This window comes from Oryza sativa, chromosome 9, assembly GCF_034140825.1.
Source record: "Oryza sativa Japonica Group chromosome 9, ASM3414082v1".
NCBI lineage: Eukaryota > Viridiplantae > Streptophyta > Magnoliopsida > Poales > Poaceae > Oryza > Oryza sativa.
In genome coordinates, this window is record NC_089043.1 from 18,645,206 (window position 1) to 18,664,573 (window position 19,368).

Below are 19,368 nucleotides of genomic sequence, written 5' to 3' on the forward strand. Positions count from 1 at the left end.
GTAAGAACCACTTTGGCAACAAATTCGACAAGGTCATCAGCGATTCTTATACGAGTCTACGCAACGGTCACTAAAGTTCCAATAGCATGTGAAGCTATAAACATATCATTCAGGTTCCTAGGCATCAAACTTCGCCAATGTTACTTACGGTGTGTTTGTGAGGAGGGGAAAAGAGAATATACGCAAAAAAGGGTGAGTCATCAGCGTATGATTAGTTGAGTGTTAATTATTTTATACCTTAAAAATTGATTAGTAGGATTTTTTAACCAACTTTTGTACCGAATTGTCTTGCGAAAAACACACCGTTTAGCAGTTCGAGAAGCGTGCGCGCGGCGAACGAGGGATTTTTTTTCTCCGGATGCCAAAAACGCAGCCTTAGAGCGTATATAGCAAAGGAGAAGTAAATGTCGAGGACATCGATGGTGAATATGCCACGTTACTCGCTAAGGGTTACGACGAAGCAGTCGTATTTGAGATAGGAAGTGCTTTGCACTTGGACGGCGCCGGGTATGATGCTCTTGTTCTAGTTTTAGCCGCTCATATGGTACTTATGGCGGAAAAAAAGACATGGCGGGTTGTCGTAAGTCCTAGAAAGAATTCGGATGAAAAATTCATGCCCGTTTTACTGAAGGGCACGCCGAATAGGGAGCTACGTACATAAATATTTCTTTGGCTAACTCTTTGAATAGGTCCAGCGGCTGAAACAAGGAGGCTAGCGCAGTTGTGCTTTTGATTCAAGGCGGTTTGCAACCTATCTAAATGCAAGATGCCTAGGAAGCGGGATATTTGACATGGAGGTTTTGGGCAAACCGAAAGATCTCGTCACAAGTCCTATGGTTATTTTACATGGAATCTCGGCAAATAACAGCCGCCCAACAACAGTCTTATATGTGTGCATATATCGAAGCGTTGATGCACGCAAGCTGGTCCGGTTTATGTTATTTCTTACATAAGATATTTTTACTCCATACTTTTGTTTAAAGAATCATTCAAAGGATTTCATGGAAAAAAAAAAGTTCCGCCAAGTGCCAAGGATCGACATTTTGAACTAGAAATGTTAGATGGCACCGGATTATTTTTTTTCCACCTGGTGCTCTTACAAATGGAGAGAATGGAATGAGTAGAATTGATTGCACGACATTTATTACATAAATAACCGTTGATACTCGGTACGTGTCCGGTCGTCTACCAATGTCGGCGGTGTAGCAGTAGACCTTTATTGAAGGTTGGCGTGTGGCTCATGATGCGATTACCTCCATAGCAGCCACTTTGAAGGATTCATCCATCAACTTAAACTTGTCAGCTGGGGCGGCATCGAGGACAGCTTTAGCTGCTTTCTTGTAGGCAAGTGAAGTTGCAGCAACTTTCTTCTCATCTCCTTGGGCCATCCCGAGAGCAGCAAAGGCGAACATTCTCCGCTTCCACGTGGCAGCTTCAACTTCATCCTTTTTTGCTGGTGGGGCAGCAGCCACAACGGAGTCGGCGGCCTCGTTGATGGCCTGAGTTGCCTCATCCAAGCGCTTATCGACAGGGGCGAGGAGGGCCTTGTTGAAGCTCTTCTCGACGGGGGCGTCGCATTCCACTTGCACTAACACGGCCGATGCCGCGATGGCTGCAAGGAGTAGGGCGACGGCTTTGGCCATTGCTAATGAACTGGACAGGGATCTTTCAATGTTGGAAGATGTTGCTACTGCGCGCGGATTTGCTGTGTGAGTTTGTAGGGATCATCGGGGCTTTAAATAGGGAAACACGTACCATGATAACCTAAGGCCAAGAGAGCTTCATGGTCCAAAATTGATTGGTTGCATGCATGTGTGCCAAGTGTTCGGTCCGTAGTGCATGCTATCCTTTGTCTTGACTGAGCCTGCAAGATCCAAATCTGGACTTCCACAACCCCGATATGAAATTTATATGTACGCAAGATGTTAAGGGCAGAAAACCCATTGTCCGGTTGGCAATAGGTACGCGAATGAGCATGAACGACGTGTCGAGGGGTGTTGTCAAAGAAAAACAAAGGTAAGAACCACTTTGGCAACAAATTCGACAAGGTCATCAGCGATTCTTATACGAGTCTACGCAACGGTCACTAAAGTTCCAATAGCATGTGAAGCTATAAACATATCATTCAGGTTCCTAGGCATCAAACTTCGCCAATGTTACTTACGGTGTGTTTGTGAGGAGGGGAAAAGAGAATATACGCAAAAAAGGGTGAGTCATCAGCGTATGATTAGTTGAGTGTTAATTATTTTATACCTTAAAAATTGATTAGTAGGATTTTTTAACCAACTTTTGTACCGAATTGTCTTGCGAAAAACACACCGTTTAGCAGTTCGAGAAGCGTGCGCGCGGCGAACGAGGGATTTTTTTTCTCCGGATGCCAAAAACGCAGCCTTAGAGCGTATATAGCAAAGGAGAAGTAAATGTCGAGGACATCGATGGTGAATATGCCACGTTACTCGCTAAGGGTTACGACGAAGCAGTCGTATTTGAGATAGGAAGTGCTTTGCACTTGGACGGCGCCGGGTATGATGCTCTTGTTCTAGTTTTAGCCGCTCATATGGTACTTATGGCGGAAAAAAAGACATGGCGGGTTGTCGTAAGTCCTAGAAAGAATTCGGATGAAAAATTCATGCCCGTTTTACTGAAGGGCACGCCGAATAGGGAGCTACGTACATAAATATTTCTTTGGCTAACTCTTTGAATAGGTCCAGCGGCTGAAACAAGGAGGCTAGCGCAGTTGTGCTTTTGATTCAAGGCGGTTTGCAACCTATCTAAATGCAAGATGCCTAGGAAGCGGGATATTTGACATGGAGGTTTTGGGCAAACCGAAAGATCTCGTCACAAGTCCTATGGTTATTTTACATGGAATCTCGGCAAATAACAGCCGCCCAACAACAGTCTTATATGTGTGCATATATCGAAGCGTTGATGCACGCAAGCTGGTCCGGTTTATGTTATTTCTTACATAAGATATTTTTACTCCATACTTTTGTTTAAAGAATCATTCAAAGGATTTCATGGAAAAAAAAAAGTTCCGCCAAGTGCCAAGGATCGACATTTTGAACTAGAAATGTTAGATGGCACCGGATTATTTTTTTTCCACCTGGTGCTCTTACAAATGGAGAGAATGGAATGAGTAGAATTGATTGCACGACATTTATTACATAAATAACCGTTGATACTCGGTACGTGTCCGGTCGTCTACCAATGTCGGCGGTGTAGCAGTAGACCTTTATTGAAGGTTGGCGTGTGGCTCATGATGCGATTACCTCCATAGCAGCCACTTTGAAGGATTCATCCATCAACTTAAACTTGTCAGCTGGGGCGGCATCGAGGACAGCTTTAGCTGCTTTCTTGTAGGCAAGTGAAGTTGCAGCAACTTTCTTCTCATCTCCTTGGGCCATCCCGAGAGCAGCAAAGGCGAACATTCTCCGCTTCCACGTGGCAGCTTCAACTTCATCCTTTTTTGCTGGTGGGGCAGCAGCCACAACGGAGTCGGCGGCCTCGTTGATGGCCTGAGTTGCCTCATCCAAGCGCTTATCGACAGGGGCGAGGAGGGCCTTGTTGAAGCTCTTCTCGACGGGGGCGTCGCATTCCACTTGCACTAACACGGCCGATGCCGCGATGGCTGCAAGGAGTAGGGCGACGGCTTTGGCCATTGCTAATGAACTGGACAGGGATCTTTCAATGTTGGAAGATGTTGCTACTGCGCGCGGATTTGCTGTGTGAGTTTGTAGGGATCATCGGGGCTTTAAATAGGGAAACACGTACCATGATAACCTAAGGCCAAGAGAGCTTCATGGTCCAAAATTGATTGGTTGCATGCATGTGTGCCAAGTGTTCGGTCCGTAGTGCATGCTATCCTTTGTCTTGACTGAGCCTGCAAGATCCAAATCTGGACTTCCACAACCCCGATATGAAATTTATATGTACGCAAGATGTTAAGGGCAGAAAACCCATTGTCCGGTTGGCAATAGGTACGCGAATGAGCATGAACGACGTGTCGAGGGGTGTTGTCAAAGAAAAACAAAGGTAAGAACCACTTTGGCAACAAATTCGACAAGGTCATCAGCGATTCTTATACGAGTCTACGCAACGGTCACTAAAGTTCCAATAGCATGTGAAGCTATAAACATATCATTCAGGTTCCTAGGCATCAAACTTCGCCAATGTTACTTACGGTGTGTTTGTGAGGAGGGGAAAAGAGAATATACGCAAAAAAGGGTGAGTCATCAGCGTATGATTAGTTGAGTGTTAATTATTTTATACCTTAAAAATTGATTAGTAGGATTTTTTAACCAACTTTTGTACCGAATTGTCTTGCGAAAAACACACCGTTTAGCAGTTCGAGAAGCGTGCGCGCGGCGAACGAGGGATTTTTTTTCTCCGGATGCCAAAAACGCAGCCTTAGAGCGTATATAGCAAAGGAGAAGTAAATGTCGAGGACATCGATGGTGAATATGCCACGTTACTCGCTAAGGGTTACGACGAAGCAGTCGTATTTGAGATAGGAAGTGCTTTTCACTTGGACGGCGCCGGGTATGATGCTCTTGTTCTAGTTTTAGCCGCTCATATGGTACTTATGGCGGAAAAAAAGACATGGCGGGTTGTCGTAAGTCCTAGAAAGAATTCGGATGAAAAATTCATGCCCGTTTTACTGAAGGGCACGCCGAATAGGGAGCTACGTACATAAATATTTCTTTGGCTAACTCTTTGAATAGGTCCAGCGGCTGAAACAAGGAGGCTAGCGCAGTTGTGCTTTTGATTCAAGGCGGTTTGCAACCTATCTAAATGCAAGATGCCTAGGAAGCGGGATATTTGACATGGAGGTTTTGGGCAAACCGAAAGATCTCGTCACAAGTCCTATGGTTATTTTACATGGAATCTCGGCAAATAACAGCCGCCCAACAACAGTCTTATATGTGTGCATATATCGAAGCGTTGATGCACGCAAGCTGGTCCGGTTTATGTTATTTCTTACATGATATTTTTACTCCATACTTTTGTTTAAAGAATCATTCAAAGGATTTCATGGAAAAAAAAAAGTTCCGCCAAGTGCCAAGGATCGACATTTTGAACTAGAAATGTTAGATGGCACCGGATTATTTTTTTTCCACCTGGTGCTCTTACAAATGGAGAGAATGGAATGAGTAGAATTGATTGCACGACATTTATTACATAAATAACCGTTGATACTCGGTACGTGTCCGGTCGTCTACCAATGTCGGCGGTGTAGCAGTAGACCTTTATTGAAGGTTGGCGTGTGGCTCATGATGCGATTACCTCCATAGCAGCCACTTTGAAGGATTCATCCATCAACTTAAACTTGTCAGCTGGGGCGGCATCGAGGACAGCTTTAGCTGCTTTCTTGTAGGCAAGTGAAGTTGCAGCAACTTTCTTCTCATCTCCTTGGGCCATCCCGAGAGCAGCAAAGGCGAACATTCTCCGCTTCCACGTGGCAGCTTCAACTTCATCCTTTTTTGCTGGTGGGGCAGCAGCCACAACGGAGTCGGCGGCCTCGTTGATGGCCTGAGTTGCCTCATCCAAGCGCTTATCGACAGGGGCGAGGAGGGCCTTGTTGAAGCTCTTCTCGACGGGGGCGTCGCATTCCACTTGCACTAACACGGCCGATGCCGCGATGGCTGCAAGGAGTAGGGCGACGGCTTTGGCCATTGCTAATGAACTGGACAGGGATCTTTCAATGTTGGAAGATGTTGCTACTGCGCGCGGATTTGCTGTGTGAGTTTGTAGGGATCATCGGGGCTTTAAATAGGGAAACACGTACCATGATAACCTAAGGCCAAGAGAGCTTCATGGTCCAAAATTGATTGGTTGCATGCATGTGTGCCAAGTGTTCGGTCCGTAGTGCATGCTATCCTTTGTCTTGACTGAGCCTGCAAGATCCAAATCTGGACTTCCACAACCCCGATATGAAATTTATATGTACGCAAGATGTTAAGGGCAGAAAACCCATTGTCCGGTTGGCAATAGGTACGCGAATGAGCATGAACGACGTGTCGAGGGGTGTTGTCAAAGAAAAACAAAGGTAAGAACCACTTTGGCAACAAATTCGACAAGGTCATCAGCGATTCTTATACGAGTCTACGCAACGGTCACTAAAGTTCCAATAGCATGTGAAGCTATAAACATATCATTCAGGTTCCTAGGCATCAAACTTCGCCAATGTTACTTACGGTGTGTTTGTGAGGAGGGGAAAAGAGAATATACGCAAAAAAGGGTGAGTCATCAGCGTATGATTAGTTGAGTGTTAATTATTTTATACCTTAAAAATTGATTAGTAGGATTTTTTAACCAACTTTTGTACCGAATTGTCTTGCGAAAAACACACCGTTTAGCAGTTCGAGAAGCGTGCGCGCGGCGAACGAGGGATTTTTTTTCTCCGGATGCCAAAAACGCAGCCTTAGAGCGTATATAGCAAAGGAGAAGTAAATGTCGAGGACATCGATGGTGAATATGCCACGTTACTCGCTAAGGGTTACGACGAAGCAGTCGTATTTGAGATAGGAAGTGCTTTGCACTTGGACGGCGCCGGGTATGATGCTCTTGTTCTAGTTTTAGCCGCTCATATGGTACTTATGGCGGAAAAAAAGACATGGCGGGTTGTCGTAAGTCCTAGAAAGAATTCGGATGAAAAATTCATGCCCGTTTTACTGAAGGGCACGCCGAATAGGGAGCTACGTACATAAATATTTCTTTGGCTAACTCTTTGAATAGGTCCAGCGGCTGAAACAAGGAGGCTAGCGCAGTTGTGCTTTTGATTCAAGGCGGTTTGCAACCTATCTAAATGCAAGATGCCTAGGAAGCGGGATATTTGACATGGAGGTTTTGGGCAAACCGAAAGATCTCGTCACAAGTCCTATGGTTATTTTACATGGAATCTCGGCAAATAACAGCCGCCCAACAACAGTCTTATATGTGTGCATATATCGAAGCGTTGATGCACGCAAGCTGGTCCGGTTTATGTTATTTCTTACATAAGATATTTTTACTCCATACTTTTGTTTAAAGAATCATTCAAAGGATTTCATGGAAAAAAAAAAGTTCCGCCAAGTGCCAAGGATCGACATTTTGAACTAGAAATGTTAGATGGCACCGGATTATTTTTTTTCCACCTGGTGCTCTTACAAATGGAGAGAATGGAATGAGTAGAATTGATTGCACGACATTTATTACATAAATAACCGTTGATACTCGGTACGTGTCCGGTCGTCTACCAATGTCGGCGGTGTAGCAGTAGACCTTTATTGAAGGTTGGCGTGTGGCTCATGATGCGATTACCTCCATAGCAGCCACTTTGAAGGATTCATCCATCAACTTAAACTTGTCAGCTGGGGCGGCATCGAGGACAGCTTTAGCTGCTTTCTTGTAGGCAAGTGAAGTTGCAGCAACTTTCTTCTCATCTCCTTGGGCCATCCCGAGAGCAGCAAAGGCGAACATTCTCCGCTTCCACGTGGCAGCTTCAACTTCATCCTTTTTTGCTGGTGGGGCAGCAGCCACAACGGAGTCGGCGGCCTCGTTGATGGCCTGAGTTGCCTCATCCAAGCGCTTATCGACAGGGGCGAGGAGGGCCTTGTTGAAGCTCTTCTCGACGGGGGCGTCGCATTCCACTTGCACTAACACGGCCGATGCCGCGATGGCTGCAAGGAGTAGGGCGACGGCTTTGGCCATTGCTAATGAACTGGACAGGGATCTTTCAATGTTGGAAGATGTTGCTACTGCGCGCGGATTTGCTGTGTGAGTTTGTAGGGATCATCGGGGCTTTAAATAGGGAAACACGTACCATGATAACCTAAGGCCAAGAGAGCTTCATGGTCCAAAATTGATTGGTTGCATGCATGTGTGCCAAGTGTTCGGTCCGTAGTGCATGCTATCCTTTGTCTTGACTGAGCCTGCAAGATCCAAATCTGGACTTCCACAACCCCGATATGAAATTTATATGTACGCAAGATGTTAAGGGCAGAAAACCCATTGTCCGGTTGGCAATAGGTACGCGAATGAGCATGAACGACGTGTCGAGGGGTGTTGTCAAAGAAAAACAAAGGTAAGAACCACTTTGGCAACAAATTCGACAAGGTCATCAGCGATTCTTATACGAGTCTACGCAACGGTCACTAAAGTTCCAATAGCATGTGAAGCTATAAACATATCATTCAGGTTCCTAGGCATCAAACTTCGCCAATGTTACTTACGGTGTGTTTGTGAGGAGGGGAAAAGAGAATATACGCAAAAAAGGGTGAGTCATCAGCGTATGATTAGTTGAGTGTTAATTATTTTATACCTTAAAAATTGATTAGTAGGATTTTTTAACCAACTTTTGTACCGAATTGTCTTGCGAAAAACACACCGTTTAGCAGTTCGAGAAGCGTGCGCGCGGCGAACGAGGGATTTTTTTTCTCCGGATGCCAAAAACGCAGCCTTAGAGCGTATATAGCAAAGGAGAAGTAAATGTCGAGGACATCGATGGTGAATATGCCACGTTACTCGCTAAGGGTTACGACGAAGCAGTCGTATTTGAGATAGGAAGTGCTTTTCACTTGGACGGCGCCGGGTATGATGCTCTTGTTCTAGTTTTAGCCGCTCATATGGTACTTATGGCGGAAAAAAAGACATGGCGGGTTGTCGTAAGTCCTAGAAAGAATTCGGATGAAAAATTCATGCCCGTTTTACTGAAGGGCACGCCGAATAGGGAGCTACGTACATAAATATTTCTTTGGCTAACTCTTTGAATAGGTCCAGCGGCTGAAACAAGGAGGCTAGCGCAGTTGTGCTTTTGATTCAAGGCGGTTTGCAACCTATCTAAATGCAAGATGCCTAGGAAGCGGGATATTTGACATGGAGGTTTTGGGCAAACCGAAAGATCTCGTCACAAGTCCTATGGTTATTTTACATGGAATCTCGGCAAATAACAGCCGCCCAACAACAGTCTTATATGTGTGCATATATCGAAGCGTTGATGCACGCAAGCTGGTCCGGTTTATGTTATTTCTTACATAAGATATTTTTACTCCATACTTTTGTTTAAAGAATCATTCAAAGGATTTCATGGAAAAAAAAAAGTTCCGCCAAGTGCCAAGGATCGACATTTTGAACTAGAAATGTTAGATGGCACCGGATTATTTTTTTTCCACCTGGTGCTCTTACAAATGGAGAGAATGGAATGAGTAGAATTGATTGCACGACATTTATTACATAAATAACCGTTGATACTCGGTACGTGTCCGGTCGTCTACCAATGTCGGCGGTGTAGCAGTAGACCTTTATTGAAGGTTGGCGTGTGGCTCATGATGCGATTACCTCCATAGCAGCCACTTTGAAGGATTCATCCATCAACTTAAACTTGTCAGCTGGGGCGGCATCGAGGACAGCTTTAGCTGCTTTCTTGTAGGCAAGTGAAGTTGCAGCAACTTTCTTCTCATCTCCTTGGGCCATCCCGAGAGCAGCAAAGGCGAACATTCTCCGCTTCCACGTGGCAGCTTCAACTTCATCCTTTTTTGCTGGTGGGGCAGCAGCCACAACGGAGTCGGCGGCCTCGTTGATGGCCTGAGTTGCCTCATCCAAGCGCTTATCGACAGGGGCGAGGAGGGCCTTGTTGAAGCTCTTCTCGACGGGGGCGTCGCATTCCACTTGCACTAACACGGCCGATGCCGCGATGGCTGCAAGGAGTAGGGCGACGGCTTTGGCCATTGCTAATGAACTGGACAGGGATCTTTCAATGTTGGAAGATGTTGCTACTGCGCGCGGATTTGCTGTGTGAGTTTGTAGGGATCATCGGGGCTTTAAATAGGGAAACACGTACCATGATAACCTAAGGCCAAGAGAGCTTCATGGTCCAAAATTGATTGGTTGCATGCATGTGTGCCAAGTGTTCGGTCCGTAGTGCATGCTATCCTTTGTCTTGACTGAGCCTGCAAGATCCAAATCTGGACTTCCACAACCCCGATATGAAATTTATATGTACGCAAGATGTTAAGGGCAGAAAACCCATTGTCCGGTTGGCAATAGGTACGCGAATGAGCATGAACGACGTGTCGAGGGGTGTTGTCAAAGAAAAACAAAGGTAAGAACCACTTTGGCAACAAATTCGACAAGGTCATCAGCGATTCTTATACGAGTCTACGCAACGGTCACTAAAGTTCCAATAGCATGTGAAGCTATAAACATATCATTCAGGTTCCTAGGCATCAAACTTCGCCAATGTTACTTACGGTGTGTTTGTGAGGAGGGGAAAAGAGAATATACGCAAAAAAGGGTGAGTCATCAGCGTATGATTAGTTGAGTGTTAATTATTTTATACCTTAAAAATTGATTAGTAGGATTTTTTAACCAACTTTTGTACCGAATTGTCTTGCGAAAAACACACCGTTTAGCAGTTCGAGAAGCGTGCGCGCGGCGAACGAGGGATTTTTTTTCTCCGGATGCCAAAAACGCAGCCTTAGAGCGTATATAGCAAAGGAGAAGTAAATGTCGAGGACATCGATGGTGAATATGCCACGTTACTCGCTAAGGGTTACGACGAAGCAGTCGTATTTGAGATAGGAAGTGCTTTTCACTTGGACGGCGCCGGGTATGATGCTCTTGTTCTAGTTTTAGCCGCTCATATGGTACTTATGGCGGAAAAAAAGACATGGCGGGTTGTCGTAAGTCCTAGAAAGAATTCGGATGAAAAATTCATGCCCGTTTTACTGAAGGGCACGCCGAATAGGGAGCTACGTACATAAATATTTCTTTGGCTAACTCTTTGAATAGGTCCAGCGGCTGAAACAAGGAGGCTAGCGCAGTTGTGCTTTTGATTCAAGGCGGTTTGCAACCTATCTAAATGCAAGATGCCTAGGAAGCGGGATATTTGACATGGAGGTTTTGGGCAAACCGAAAGATCTCGTCACAAGTCCTATGGTTATTTTACATGGAATCTCGGCAAATAACAGCCGCCCAACAACAGTCTTATATGTGTGCATATATCGAAGCGTTGATGCACGCAAGCTGGTCCGGTTTATGTTATTTCTTACATAAGATATTTTTACTCCATACTTTTGTTTAAAGAATCATTCAAAGGATTTCATGGAAAAAAAAAAGTTCCGCCAAGTGCCAAGGATCGACATTTTGAACTAGAAATGTTAGATGGCACCGGATTATTTTTTTTCCACCTGGTGCTCTTACAAATGGAGAGAATGGAATGAGTAGAATTGATTGCACGACATTTATTACATAAATAACCGTTGATACTCGGTACGTGTCCGGTCGTCTACCAATGTCGGCGGTGTAGCAGTAGACCTTTATTGAAGGTTGGCGTGTGGCTCATGATGCGATTACCTCCATAGCAGCCACTTTGAAGGATTCATCCATCAACTTAAACTTGTCAGCTGGGGCGGCATCGAGGACAGCTTTAGCTGCTTTCTTGTAGGCAAGTGAAGTTGCAGCAACTTTCTTCTCATCTCCTTGGGCCATCCCGAGAGCAGCAAAGGCGAACATTCTCCGCTTCCACGTGGCAGCTTCAACTTCATCCTTTTTTGCTGGTGGGGCAGCAGCCACAACGGAGTCGGCGGCCTCGTTGATGGCCTGAGTTGCCTCATCCAAGCGCTTATCGACAGGGGCGAGGAGGGCCTTGTTGAAGCTCTTCTCGACGGGGGCGTCGCATTCCACTTGCACTAACACGGCCGATGCCGCGATGGCTGCAAGGAGTAGGGCGACGGCTTTGGCCATTGCTAATGAACTGGACAGGGATCTTTCAATGTTGGAAGATGTTGCTACTGCGCGCGGATTTGCTGTGTGAGTTTGTAGGGATCATCGGGGCTTTAAATAGGGAAACACGTACCATGATAACCTAAGGCCAAGAGAGCTTCATGGTCCAAAATTGATTGGTTGCATGCATGTGTGCCAAGTGTTCGGTCCGTAGTGCATGCTATCCTTTGTCTTGACTGAGCCTGCAAGATCCAAATCTGGACTTCCACAACCCCGATATGAAATTTATATGTACGCAAGATGTTAAGGGCAGAAAACCCATTGTCCGGTTGGCAATAGGTACGCGAATGAGCATGAACGACGTGTCGAGGGGTGTTGTCAAAGAAAAACAAAGGTAAGAACCACTTTGGCAACAAATTCGACAAGGTCATCAGCGATTCTTATACGAGTCTACGCAACGGTCACTAAAGTTCCAATAGCATGTGAAGCTATAAACATATCATTCAGGTTCCTAGGCATCAAACTTCGCCAATGTTACTTACGGTGTGTTTGTGAGGAGGGGAAAAGAGAATATACGCAAAAAAGGGTGAGTCATCAGCGTATGATTAGTTGAGTGTTAATTATTTTATACCTTAAAAATTGATTAGTAGGATTTTTTAACCAACTTTTGTACCGAATTGTCTTGCGAAAAACACACCGTTTAGCAGTTCGAGAAGCGTGCGCGCGGCGAACGAGGGATTTTTTTTCTCCGGATGCCAAAAACGCAGCCTTAGAGCGTATATAGCAAAGGAGAAGTAAATGTCGAGGACATCGATGGTGAATATGCCACGTTACTCGCTAAGGGTTACGACGAAGCAGTCGTATTTGAGATAGGAAGTGCTTTTCACTTGGACGGCGCCGGGTATGATGCTCTTGTTCTAGTTTTAGCCGCTCATATGGTACTTATGGCGGAAAAAAAGACATGGCGGGTTGTCGTAAGTCCTAGAAAGAATTCGGATGAAAAATTCATGCCCGTTTTACTGAAGGGCACGCCGAATAGGGAGCTACGTACATAAATATTTCTTTGGCTAACTCTTTGAATAGGTCCAGCGGCTGAAACAAGGAGGCTAGCGCAGTTGTGCTTTTGATTCAAGGCGGTTTGCAACCTATCTAAATGCAAGATGCCTAGGAAGCGGGATATTTGACATGGAGGTTTTGGGCAAACCGAAAGATCTCGTCACAAGTCCTATGGTTATTTTACATGGAATCTCGGCAAATAACAGCCGCCCAACAACAGTCTTATATTTTTTTTCCACCTGGTGCTCTTACAAATGGAGAGAATGGAATGAGTAGAATTGATTGCACGACATTTATTACATAAATAACCGTTGATACTCGGTACGTGTCTGGTCGTCTACCAATGTCGGCGGTGTAGCAGTAGACCTTTAATGAAGGTTGGCGTGTGGCTCATGATGCGATTACCTCCATAGCAGCCACTTTGAAGGATTCATCCATCAACTTAAACTTGTCAGCTGGGGCGGCATCGAGGACAGCTTTAGCTGCTTTCTTGTAGGCAAGTGAAGTTGCAGCAACTTTCTTCTCATCTCCTTGGGCCATCCCGAGAGCAGTTATGGCGAACATTCTCCGCTTCCACGTGGCAGCTTCAACTTCATCCTTTTTTGCTGGTGGGGCAGCAGCCACAACGGAGTCGGCGGCCTCGTTGATGGCCTGAGCTGCCTCATCCAAGCGCTTATCGACAGTGGCGAGGAGGGCCTTTGTCGAAACATGATTTCGGCAATAATAAAAAGGGGTAGCGCACGAGACCTAAAAGTGGATGGATGCAGAGACAAAGGATTTAGACAGGTTCAGGCCCTCTCAATAAGAGGTAATACCCTACTCCTGTTTGGGGATTTGAATCCGCCGGGTGTGTATTGATCTGACGATCAGGTTGTGTCATCTGCCCCCTAGAGGGCCTCCTGCCCACCTTATATAGGATGGGGGGCAGGATTACAAGATAGAAACCTTAACCAATACGGTATCGGTTTCCTAAATCTACTTTACAATATTATCAAACCAGGACTTTAGGCCGTTCCGTAATATACAAGGAAACGTAACACCCAAGTCATGATCTGTTACATATTACATAAATATAAGTTATCCCCTATAACTAGTCGGATAACCATGCCGTGTGGGTATGGGATACCCATAATCTCCACAGTAGCCCCTGAGACCTTCACAGTCGGAAAGATAATCTTCTCTCGAACTAGATTACTCCAAAGCCGAGTGCTTCAATCATCTTCGCCATGATCTCCCGAGTACTTTTTCCAAATCAGAAGACTGTGGAGGGCTGAAAAAATAAAGTCAGATGCATCGAATAGATGCACCTGATAGGTGTAACCCCCGACTATGTGGTTAGCTGAACAAACCAAACATATAGTCAAGGAATAAGTTATCCAATTAACCGGGTGGTTTTTGATAATTATAGTCAACCAAGTGACTTGATACCAATATATAGTATATGCGGTGTGAATCCCCGAATAATATGATCCAAGTGATATACCGACTGCTTGGCAAAATATGATGCGTACAACCTAAAGTTGACAACATCTTTGAAAGTTCACATAGCAAAACAACTATAAAGAAGCTTGAATGCTGTGAATAAAGAAATTTCCAAAGTATTGGGCATACGCCATGCGCACAATGCTTTAACAGATGTGCTTAAGTCCCTAAAAGACACATGGTTTCACCACACCTGGAAATATATGGCATATGTGGTGTAAAATCCGAGTAAGTAAACTCATAAAGGATTTACCAACCGCCTGAAAAATGACCATAATATATAATCAGCCTAAGCCATAATATTGGTCAATAAAAATGCACACTTACGTGGCAAAAAGCAATGATATTGTATCCAATCAATTGCTTGATAAACCCAAACAGCACCTTGACTATATAAAAAAGTCAGCGGGGCAGCTATATAAAGCTTTACTGTTTGACACCTTTTAAGATGCATTGTACCAACTCCTAAAAAGTCGAGTAACTGCGGTATAAAAGGATTTTAAGGTATTGGGCACTTGATCACGCGCACTTTGGCCTAAGCGAAAAGTGCCTAAGTCCCTAAAAGAACGTGACAGGCCACACCTGAAAATATAGGCTGCAGACATATTAGGCCTAGGCCAAAAAATACGCCTTCGACACCCTTTAAAGGATGACGCATGTAACATGCTCCCGAGTAATAAATCTTCTGGGTAATATAGACCAAGTGTAGCTCATATGAATAGCTTCTGATCTGAATGATTATCCCTTATGGGATACTCCAAAATAAATATAATAATTGAATCCCGACTGGCGCAAGTATTCGGTTGATAGCCCTTACGGGGAATAATAATTGGTCCAGTCTTTAAGCATAGAAAATAGACTCATGACTATGAATCCATGTGGAATGTATCCGGAACAAGTCCAAATTGAAGGTATGATACTTGTGTTTGAGCTAGTAAGCCCCTGAGCATATAGCTTGTCCTTCTGTCGTAGTCACAATTGTCCATTGATGGTAGCAATCAAAAGTGATGAAGTTGCACAGCCGTGGAGCGAAGAAACCAGTCGGCAGCAGACAAGTCAGCCAACAGTGAAGATGAAGGCATCTAGCAACATCGACAAAATTGAGCAGCCATGGTGGCGAAATAATCAGTCGGTGACAGATGAGGCAGCCGGTGAAGAAGATGAAGATGCCCATTAGTGGCGACATAATAAGCCATCCGTGAAGGCGAGGATACCAGTCGGTGGTGACGAAAGCAAGCCGACGGTGAAGATGTAGACACGTATCAAAGGCAATAACGAAATCCACCAATCATGAAGATGAAGAAAATAGTTGACGACGACAAACGCAACCGACATGATGAAGATGACAATGTTGGTGATCCAGCCAATAGCAGTGTAGCAACCAATGATAATGACAAAGACGCTCATCGGCATTTGCATAGTAGGTCAACCGTGAAGGTGAAATAATAAGTCGGCGAAAACATAATCATCTATTAGCAACAGCGGAGATGTCAGGGCCGATGAAGCAGAGGTGCTGGTGATGATGTCAGTGACAATAATCCATCAAATTAATGTTATAGCTGTTGTAGATGCTTCACTTGGAGGAGAGTTGATGTTGTTGTCCAACTCGTCCAAACCGAAATATTTCAAGTTGTTGAAGTAGAATGTCTGCTCTGAATCAAAGATGAAGATAATGACTCCTGGAGTTGACTCGTTGGTTGATGAATTGATTTCTTCAGCTTGACATAAAATTTGTCAAATTTTGAGCCTTGTATTTGTGTAGCCCCCGACTCTTTGGTTAGTTGGGAAACAACTGAACATAGAGTCGAGAATTATAGCTTCTTGTCGTCGAGTAGTCATTGCTTGATTGAAGATATGTGTTGAAGATGTCCAAGTAGAAATCCTGAATATTGGAGAGCCTCTTGTTGTAGTAAAATAACATGGCATCGCATGCCGAGATGTCGAGGCTCACAAAGACGTCGTGGTTGGTGAAGTAGCAAAACTTGCGAAGTAGCAGCAATAGAGTTTGCCAGTGCCGAAGATAATAAAGATGAAGTCGCTCTACCATGATGACAAAGTTGCATTGCCGTGATGAAGTGAACACGAGTCGTCGGCAACAGAAGCAAACTGGTAGTGAAGACGCGCAGTTGTGAAGATAAAAGCACTAGTCGGCGACAGCATAACCAGTCGGCGACGGAAGACGATGATGTTCATCAGTAGTGGTAGCTGTATAAACCAGATGTAGAGGCGAGGGCACTAGTCAGCAGTAGACGAGACGACCGGCGATGAAGATGGTAAGGCCAATCAACACTGGCAGAATCATGCAGCCATGGAAGTGAAGAAACCAGTCGGCAGCCATGGCAAACGTAGGCAGCTTGTGTTGAAGATACCGATGCCTATTAGTAGTGACGGTGATGTAGCCAGCCGTGAAGAAGATAGCATCAGTTGGCGTTATAACAGGCCAGCCGTGCAGGCGGTGACACCAGTCAGCGGCGGATGCGGCGGCCGGTCGGTGAAGACGTAGACGCCCAACAACGGCAGCATAATAAGTCAGCCGTGCAGGCGGAAGCACCAGTCGGCGGCGGACGAGGCGGCCGGTCGGTGAAGACGTAGACGCCCAACAACGGCAGCATAATAGGCCAGCCGTGCAGGCGGAAACACCAGTCGGCGGCGGTCGAGGCAGCCGGTCGGTGAAGACGTAGACGCCCAACAACGGCGGCATAATAAGTCAGCCGTGCAGGCGGAAACACCAGTCGGCGGCGGCGAAGGCAAGCCGGTCGGTGAAGACGTAGACGCCCAACAACGGCGGCATAATAGGCCAGCCGTGCAGGCGGAAACACCAGTTGGCGGCGGCGAAGGCAAGCCGGTCGGTGAAGACGTAGACGCCCAACAACGGCGGCATAATAGGCCAGCCGTGCAGGCGGAAACACCAGTCGGCGGCGGTCGAGGCGAGCCGGTGGTGGTGTTCTGACTGATCCATTCCTGGAGCGTAAGAGATAAGCTTAAAGCCATGAATCCCTTTTATGCATATCTGGATCTGGATCCTGCAGAACAAACATATAGGATGAGTAGTATCTGATATAAATATAATACTCGAGAAAAAATCAAGTATTTTAAAATATTTATAAATATGTATTTCTCCTCTTGTCAATTTTGATTTCCCCGAGCAGATGACTCTGTACGTTTAAACACTCTGTCTGACTAGTCATAGCCCCCAAGCATCGGGAGTCGGCCTAGGCATTTCCCAAACATGGATATGAGTGACATGAGTTCGTCATTAATGGAACAAAGTTTCACGGATCAGAATTTACTACTCAGGTACTTTTGCAATTATTAAGAGCAGAAAATAAATTATATTATCTCTATGCTTTTGATTTCTTCCGAGTAATACTTAGCACCTTGCGTTACTCGGTCCATCCAACGAGCCCCCGGGTGCTAGGAATCGGCCCAAAGGCAACCATCCATTGGCAAACCAAACGGAAAGCATAGGAAGATAGAACTCCATAACTCGATAGGTACTTTTGTACTCAGATTATGTCGCAAGCAATCAAGATAAATATTATGAAAATTGTTTAAAAAATACGATATAACATCTATAGCCCCCGACTCACTAGTCAACGGCGAACCAGTTGTGGTAGTGAGGCAAAGGAAAAGGCAAAATATCATATAAAGAATAAAATAAATGATGACTTAGCTTTGTCGTATTCCCTCGATGACAGCAAAAGTAGCCGATGTGGGAATAAAGCAGTCCATCAATGGTGACAAAAACACCAGTCGGCGCCAGCGGAACCAAGCCAGTGGTGCAGATGATGAAGCCCATTAACAGCGGCGGAGTCCGCCAACCGTATAGGCAAAAACACCAGTCAGTGGCGGCAGAGGCAGGCCGGCGGTGAAGTCGTAGACGCCCAACAGCGGCGGCATAATAGGCCAGCCGTGTAGGCGGAGGCACCACTCGGCGGTGACGGAGGCAGGCCGGCGGTGAAGTCGTAGACGCCCAACAGCGGCGGCATAATAGGCCAGCCGTGTAGGCGGAGGCACCACTCGGCGGCGACGGAGGCAGGCCGGCGGTGAAGACGTGGACGCCCATGAACGGTGGTGTGACCAACCAACCGTATAGGCGAGGACACCACTCGGCGGTGACGGAGGCAGGCCGGTGGTGAAGTCGTAGACGCCCAACAGCGGCGGCATAATAGGCCAACCGTGTAGGCGGAGGCACCAGTCGGCGGCGACGGAGGCAGGCCGGCGGTGAAGTCATAGACGCCCAACAGCGGCGGCATAATAGGCCAGCCGTGTAGGCGGAGGCACCAATCGGCGGCGACGGAGGCAGGCCGGCGGTGAAGACGTGGACGCCCATGAACGGTGGTGTGACCAACCAACCGTATAGGCGGGGACTCCAGTCGGCGGCGACGGAGGCAGGCCGGCGGTGAAGTCGTAGACGCCCAACAGCGGCGGCATAATAGGCCAGCCGTGTAGGCGGAGGCACCAGTCGGCGGCGACGGAGGCAGGCCGGCGGTGAAGTCATAGACGCCCAACAGCGGCGGCATAATAGGCCAGCCGTGTAGGCGGAGGCACCAATCGGCGGCGACGGAGGCAGGCCGGCGGTGAAGACGTGGACGCCCATGAACGGTGGTGTGACCAACCAACCGTATAGGCGGGGACTCCAGTCGGCGGCGACGGAGGCAGGCCGGCGGTGAAGTCGTAGACGCCCAACAGCGGCGGCATAATAGGCCAGCCGTGTAGGCGGAGGCACCAATCGGCGGCGACGGAGGCAGGCCGGCGGTGAAGTCGTAGACGCCCAACAGCAGCGGCATAATATGCCAGCCGTGTAGGCGAAGGCACCACTCGGCGGCGACGGAGGCAGGCCGGCGGTGAAGATGTAGACGCCCAACAGCAGCGGCATAATAGGCCAGCCGTGTAGGCGGAGGCACCACTCGGCGGCGACGGAGGCAGGCCGGCGGTGAAGTCGTAGACGCCCAACAGCGGCGGCATAATAGGCCAGCCGTGTAGGCGGAGGCACCAATCGGCGGCGACGGAGGCAGGCCGGCGGTGAAGTCATAGACGCCCAACAGCGGCGGCATAATAGGCCAGCCGTGTAGGCGGAGGCACCAATCGGCGGCGACGGAGGCAGGCCGGCGGTGAAGTCGTAGACGC

General features: G+C 46.8%; 6 protein-coding genes across 6 annotated transcripts; all 6 read right to left on the reverse strand.

Annotated features, from left to right (window-relative positions):
• Positions 1–1,004: 1,004 nt before the first annotated feature.
• On the reverse strand, positions 1,005–1,740 carry LOC107278180 (uncharacterized protein OsI_031781). The gene has a single exon (XM_015755877.3). The coding sequence runs from the start codon at positions 1,641–1,643 to the stop codon at positions 1,239–1,241; it is 405 nt and encodes a 134-aa protein (XP_015611363.1). The 5' UTR covers positions 1,644–1,740; the 3' UTR covers positions 1,005–1,238.
• A 1,280-nt stretch (positions 1,741–3,020) lies between these two features.
• On the reverse strand, positions 3,021–3,756 carry LOC107278182 (uncharacterized protein OsI_031781). The gene has a single exon (XM_015755879.3). It carries the CDS (start codon positions 3,657–3,659, stop codon positions 3,255–3,257), a length of 405 nt encoding a protein of 134 aa, XP_015611365.1. The 5' UTR covers positions 3,660–3,756; the 3' UTR covers positions 3,021–3,254.
• A 1,278-nt stretch (positions 3,757–5,034) lies between these two features.
• On the reverse strand, positions 5,035–5,770 carry LOC136351651 (uncharacterized protein OsI_031781). The gene has a single exon (XM_066303910.1). It carries the CDS (start codon positions 5,671–5,673, stop codon positions 5,269–5,271), a length of 405 nt encoding a protein of 134 aa, XP_066160007.1. The 5' UTR covers positions 5,674–5,770; the 3' UTR covers positions 5,035–5,268.
• A 1,280-nt stretch (positions 5,771–7,050) lies between these two features.
• Positions 7,051–7,786, reverse strand: LOC136351652 (uncharacterized protein OsI_031781). Its single transcript, XM_066303911.1, has one exon. The coding sequence runs from the start codon at positions 7,687–7,689 to the stop codon at positions 7,285–7,287; it is 405 nt and encodes a 134-aa protein (XP_066160008.1). The 5' UTR covers positions 7,690–7,786; the 3' UTR covers positions 7,051–7,284.
• A 1,280-nt stretch (positions 7,787–9,066) lies between these two features.
• LOC9271263 (uncharacterized protein OsI_031781) lies at positions 9,067–9,802 on the reverse strand. The gene has a single exon (XM_015755899.3). It carries the CDS (start codon positions 9,703–9,705, stop codon positions 9,301–9,303), a length of 405 nt encoding a protein of 134 aa, XP_015611385.1. The 5' UTR covers positions 9,706–9,802; the 3' UTR covers positions 9,067–9,300.
• Positions 9,803–11,082: 1,280 nt separating this feature from the next.
• LOC107278178 (uncharacterized protein OsI_031781) lies at positions 11,083–11,815 on the reverse strand. Its single transcript, XM_015755229.3, has one exon. The coding sequence runs from the start codon at positions 11,719–11,721 to the stop codon at positions 11,317–11,319; it is 405 nt and encodes a 134-aa protein (XP_015610715.1). The 5' UTR covers positions 11,722–11,815; the 3' UTR covers positions 11,083–11,316.
• Positions 11,816–19,368: the final 7,553 nt, after the last annotated feature.